Genomic DNA, 6,264 nt, shown 5'->3' with positions numbered 1-6,264 from the left:
TATATATATATATAAAACATGTACGAAGAATGTACTGAGGTGGAACATTTACATTCCCTTTTCTTTCTGCCAGGTCACTTCCTGTTCTTTCCAAGCAGCAACCGGACAGCAGCCTATCAAAACGCTCAGCTGCAGAGCCCTCACCTGCCCCCGACCAAGGGCACCTGCCTGAAATTCTGGCTCTATAAGCCATTCTCATGTAAGGATCCATATCATGTGAAATCCTTTTTCTCATAGTTCTTTTTATTGAATTTTACAATATACATTGATTAAGCACACAACAACAACAACAACAACATTCCCACCCCACATCAAACATACCGCACGCCCTTGTTGTCACTTGAGAATAGGGCTAGCCATCGAGAACCGATTCCTACTTGGAATCGTTTTAGAAAATTACTTTTCTTTAATGGAATTGTTTAAAGGATTTGGTTTCAAATCTGATCATCGGATCCAAATTTAATATAAGTTTTGGTTTCCGTAGCGGCAGGCACTTGTTGTGTTGCAGCCATGGAGCACAGTAAGCGGCGCTCTTGTGTGGCTTTATTTTGCGTTGAAAAAGCCGAAACTGCCATCCACCATTGAATCTAAATAAAACCTTGCTCTTATTTGTGAAATAAGAATGTGAGCCGTTTCAACTCCACCCCTCAAAGAATCGGAATCAGAATCGTTCAAATCCAAACAATGCCTAACCCTGCTTGAGAATGAGACTCTGCTTAATATAGGAATGTGCAACATAGTAAGCAAAATCATCACAGCGTAGAGAATGCAGAACGCAAAGCACTTAGTACTGTTCAGTGAAGTTGAAATATGAAAAGGGATTAAGGCCCAACAAGCAGTGAAACAGAGGCAGCACGTCTGGTCCCGGAATGTCAAGAGTCACATTGCGTGTTAAGGGTCAGTTATGATGATTTGAACATTTATTACCAGTGTGGAGGATTTATCAAAAATCACCAAAAAATCCACACTTTCATACTTTTTTTTTATTTCGAGCCCTGTAGCGTGCATCCTATTTTTTTAAAGCTGCAGATTAGAAAACACATCCCTTATCTAGTGGGAGACTGAGGGCAGGGCAGCATCTTTCCACCTGATACTTCCACTTCAACAGTATCAGGCGGCGTGCAAGAAGGGTAGTAAAGGCAACTACCGTAAGGCCTAAGTGCTCTTGAACAAGGCACCGTACGATGGCCATGCCAAAGAGGAAAGGGCTCTAGGGGCCCCACTGGCCAGTTCCCTGAAACCAAAACTCCCCAAGATAAGGTAGTCCCACTCTACTCTGTCAAATGGCTCCTCAGTATCCATGGAAAGAAGGCGTTCTGACACATTTTGGCAGGGAGAGTACATGCCCCTACAGGCGTCGGATACTACAAAATAACAAAACCCATCTGGTCTGGTGATATAATACTAGGCAGAGCGTCCTCTAAAAAGCAAGACATTACTTTGGCTAAATGTCATAGTCTGTTTTCAACAGTCGGTCGGAGGGGTTCCTGATTTCAGAGTGTCTGAGTACGTAGCTGCCAAGATGATGGGGGCTTCCTTGTGAAATCCTTATAGATATAGTCTGGATGCCTGTGATGCATTTCCCTTTCTGTGTTTTGTAACACAATCTCGGTACAGCGGACGGCCAGCTGAAGGTGTGGAGGCTGTCTGAAGGTAATCTCCATCAGCTGCTGGTGGTGAGTGAGCTGGGAGGGCCCTGGAAACGCTTTGACGTCAACATCACATCTACTGAGGAATACCAGGTCAGACTACACTTACTGGGTCTTATTTATATACTGGTATTGCTTCAAACATCAATTTCTGCACATAGCTAAATGTCATCAATTGCACAGTAATGACGGACTACTATCACTTGTTGTTTACAGATTGTGTTTGAAGGAATCAAGGGCACATCAGGCGTTCTAGCTCTGGATGACATTAAGTACACCGTCGGAGTCAACTGTGCTAACAAAGTCACAGATGCACTGCCAAGTAAGATGGGCCGGGGGGGTTCGGACCATTATCTAACTGCATATGTGCACAGCTTTTTTTTCCTCATTTTACAGATTTTTTTCCGACTTTTTGACATTTCAGGAAACATGCTAATTGGTTTTCTTGCTGAGAGCTAGATGAGAAGATTGTCCCCACTTTCATGTCTGTATGCCAAATATAAAGCTACAGCCAGCAGCAGATTAGCCTAGTTTAGCATAAAGACTTCAAGCAGGGGAAAACAGTTAAGATGGATTAGCCCAAAACTGAGAATTAAGTGTACCATCACTAATTAGTTACATCTTGTTTTTTTAGTTTTTTTTACAATAAATAAAAAAACAAATGACACCTGATATTACAAAGAGCTACATGCTGGAGCTATTTCTCTGCAGGCCTAGTGATTTTGCTGTCTGTTCCCTTTGGTGCAATATAAAAATCATCCGTCAAACTTGTAAAATGTACTTCAGATGTGGAGTTTGGCTTTAAAAAAAAACAGCGGTGCCTTGACTGAACACCCGTTGTCCTCAACATAAGCTCTGCTAGCGCAGGAAATTAAATGTTTTCCATTCTCCGTGTATAATCAGAAAAGCGAGACAACGCGGGAGGGATTGCAGCGTCGGTCATCGTGGTCCTGCTGCTGATCGGCACATTGATCGCCCTGCTGGTTTTTTACCTGAGAACCCGACAGAGAGTCAATGCTTCGACCAGTCCGCCGTCGTCTGCTGGTTTCAGTAATGAAACATATGGACCAGACATCCCAGTGAGTTAAATTAAATTAAACTTACAATAAAATATTGTGTAGGGCGGCCTGAAGCCTTAATACTTACTTTTTTTAGTGAATAGAATACTAAGCTATTAAAATAATAATTATTGCTATGATTTTATAAATCATGTTTTAATGTTAAACATCCATGTGACATAGTAAGAGTCCTCAAGATGAACTGTATATGTGGATAGCTACCTTACCAATCGGCCAGTAAACCTGTCATCAGTGTGTTTTTTTCCACAAAAAGGCTGATTTATATTTGCTAATAATATGTTGGATTCATGTAAAGACCTTTTTGGTTTTTGAAAGAAAACTTTCAAAAAATTACAATAACACGAAGGCCGCCCCTACAGTAACTCTGAGGACCCCATAGGGGTCCCGGACCCCCGGTTGAAGATCTGCTCTAAAATAACCAACCAACCACTGTTAATATATCAGCCATAAACATTCCTACGTTTGACAATTTTGTTTTGATTTTAGCTTTAATGTAGCTAGCAGAATCATCTTTTCTGTAATGTGTCTGGTTAATGATTGATCGTGGGTTAACTTCAGGAGGACCGTGTGACAGTTCTACCACCGCAAAACCATCCGATGGCAGCTGGGTTCAATAACGTCTCGGTGAGTGTACACCACGTTTTCATTGTAATGTGTTATTTCATTTGGTGGGGAGGTAATGTCCTTATTTCTATTCACATGTACTGTGTAGGTACAGTTAAATATCTGTGATTTAAAGCTGCACTAATGTTTCCTTTACCACTAGAGTCAAGTTTATTCATAAATCACATTTCACACGATGGGACTTGTACCGGTGAATCTTTACACCCATCCATCGGATAGGTCTACGTCCTTAATGCTGCCCCTCTTTGTTAGTGGATGGGACATGAGTCAAACAAAAAAATCAACACAATAGTGCACAATAAATTAATTATTACCCAAAGATGGTTTCTGTCATTTTAGGTAGTTATTATCACACTGTTTGTTCAAGTGTTTGGTTTAAATTAGTTCTTTTAATGCTTTAAAAACAATGCATCGTGATTGACAGCCGTGATAGTGCTCACAGTCTGGCAGGTGTATGGGCGGGACTTTGATCCAGATGTTCTAGAACCGAGGTTTACTACTGAGACTCTGGCTCCACATAACGTCGACAGCACAAGATGGCAGCAAAACGTTTGCTTCCTTTTTGTGCAGTGGGCTGACGTGGATGTGTGTGTTCAGTCTTCACATACAGTCTATGGTTTTCACCTGTTGAATTCAAATTAGTATCGTTCACTCTCCTTGTAGCCAGTGAGCTCAAAGCCACTGAAGCTGCAGATCCAAGCAGTGCTTCTCGGTGGGATGGGCATCAGCAGCTCTTTCACATTTCAGTGAGAGGTTTGATTAGAGAGAATTTCAAAAGTCTTTATGACAGCTTTCATTTCACTTTTGTTTTCATGATAACTAAATTAGTCATCTGGCTCATTATTTGACTGTCAAATATGCTTGTGCAGGACCTTTTTAAGAAGATTGTAGTGATCTATATCCACCACTTTCCACTTCCTCGATTGCCACGTTGACGTAGGAAATTTCGCCAAATGTCCTTCTTTTCAGCCGGATGTCCGTTACCTTCCGCATTTTTTGTGTTGACATTCTAAACTCCGGTAGATTTCTGAGGACTATAGTTAACTGCTCCCCAGATCTCTGCAGGATAAATCCAGACAGCTAGCTAGACTGTCTGTCCAATCAGAGTTTTCTGTTGCAAAGCACCGCCCAAGACGATTGTGATTGGTTTAAAGCGTAACTCTCGCCAAAATGCAACTTATGGTCTTTTTGTCAATGTACCCGAGTCAAACTTTCGTATAAAAGCATACAGTATTTACAATGGAAGTGCCACTTTTAGGATTTGCCGTATTTTTGTTTTTCAGTCAAATGGCCTTTTGAATGGAAGAGCTAGGGGCACTTTTATGCTAGTCTCAAAATAGCTCTTTCTAAAACCCTTAGAAGAATCAACACAACATGAAACGCCAATAAACCAGAGCACGGTTTTCTCCCATCCCAGAATGCTTTGTGGACTGGCCAGACCCTCCTCCGCACAGCTGTGGAGGAAGGTCTGGCAATGCAGGACTACAATCTTAAAGATAGCAGAAAAGCAGTTTGTGATATTTGCTGAGAGGAATAATAGAATGTGAGGTTTTAGTGGATGTGAAGGGAAAAAACACATTGAATAACTCTCGGCAGGACACAGACAGACAGACTGTGTGTGTGTGTGTGTGTGTGTGTGTGTGTGTGTAGAGCTTGTTTGCTAAAACAGCTGTCTGATGCTGATGATGCTGTTGTAAATATTCAATTTGTTATTGTAACTAAAATATTCACGTACGGTTGGGGCAAGACTGAGGAACTGGCTCGGTGCACGGAGGCATTATATAGGCTGGTGCCGTATTAAGACTTCCCTTTACTGGAACTACGGGTCATGGACCAAAGGTATGTGGACAGGCAACCTAAAAAGAAAAGTGAAACTTGTTCTCTTTGTTCTTTGATTTCATAATTAAGATCTTCTTCCATACTGCCAGTTTTGGCGGTGAGTACTGTGAATATGGGGACGGGTTGCAGGGGCAGCAGCTCCAGCAGAGGACCCCAAGCTGATTCTTAAAACCAGAAGAAGACTGTAACACGAACGGCCAGTTCATGGACAAACTACTGTGTGGTTGTTCTCACTGACGGCTCTACTCTTCTTCTTGTGTTTCTGCAGGTCTCTGCGGATTTCAGAGAGGTGGAGGTGGAGTGAGGCGGCAAGAGTGGTGGTCCTGTCACCTAAAGGTGGCTTTGTGAAAATAGGGTGATATCACAGCAGAAGAACTGCTTGTGTCACTCTTACATGGCACGCACACACACACACACACAAACACATACTCACACACACAAAACCTATGCACAGCCCACATACTGAAACAGTGATAAAGGCCTAGTCGACGCAGCTCCCTTCATTCCAGTGGAGCCCTCAGGAGGGTCACGGCTCTCTGCCTGGATGGGAACTCGGCAGTCAGAAGGTGAACGTCTAAGGTGTCGTGACACGAAAATTAGTTTAACTTTCTTTAACTCGAGACTGGGCATCACCTATGAATGGCAAAAATGGTTGCATGGAGACTTAGGATCCAATTTGGATCTGTAAGGAAGCATGAGCTGGGGGCAAAGGGTATAAAGAGCAGGCAAGGACGGTCTAATGAAAGACACGATGAAGTTGAATTTTGGGGGAAGAGCTCGACTCACATTAAGGAATAAAAGTTTGTTTACTTTAATATCTCTGCCTTAATCCGTCTGTCACAAGCCCCCCCCAACGTATGGAAGGTTGTGGAGCCAGTTTTACAAGAAAGGAGAAGAAGTAGGAAGTCTGGAGAAAGAAAAAGACTCTTAACTAACGGGTTAAACCTTGAAAAGAGGGAGGGTATAGAGGAAGTTGAATTGTAATGCTGATGTTTGGAAAAAGTCTGTAGGATGGATGTATTGTTCAGGATGTCTTGGGTTAACTTTACTCCACTCTGAAACAAGATCTAATA

General features: G+C 42.3%; 1 protein-coding gene across 4 annotated transcripts in view; it reads left to right on the top strand.

The window, feature by feature from the left end:
• Positions 1–5,617, top strand: part of mamdc4 (MAM domain containing 4) — a 24,635-nt gene extending 19,018 nt beyond the window's left edge. For 3 of the 4 annotated variants that reach the window (XM_034896025.1, XM_034896024.1, XM_034896023.1), the window contains 6 exons: positions 74–199; positions 1,618–1,742; positions 1,866–1,971; positions 2,553–2,728; positions 3,287–3,352; positions 5,460–5,617. In XM_034896025.1, the coding sequence (XP_034751916.1) occupies positions 74–199; positions 1,618–1,742; positions 1,866–1,971; positions 2,553–2,728; positions 3,287–3,352; positions 5,460–5,495 (635 nt within the window). In that variant the 3' untranslated portion in view covers positions 5,496–5,617. The remainder of the gene's footprint in view (positions 1–73; positions 200–1,617; positions 1,743–1,865; positions 1,972–2,552; positions 2,729–3,286; positions 3,353–5,459) is intronic. The other variant, XM_034896026.1, reaches the window with a different exon arrangement.
• Positions 5,618–6,264: the final 647 nt, after the last annotated feature.

Source organism: Etheostoma cragini, chromosome 16, assembly GCF_013103735.1.
Source record: "Etheostoma cragini isolate CJK2018 chromosome 16, CSU_Ecrag_1.0, whole genome shotgun sequence".
Classification (NCBI taxonomy): Eukaryota; Metazoa; Chordata; class Actinopteri; order Perciformes; family Percidae; genus Etheostoma; species Etheostoma cragini.
This window is presented reverse-complemented; position numbering and strand designations above follow the sequence as displayed.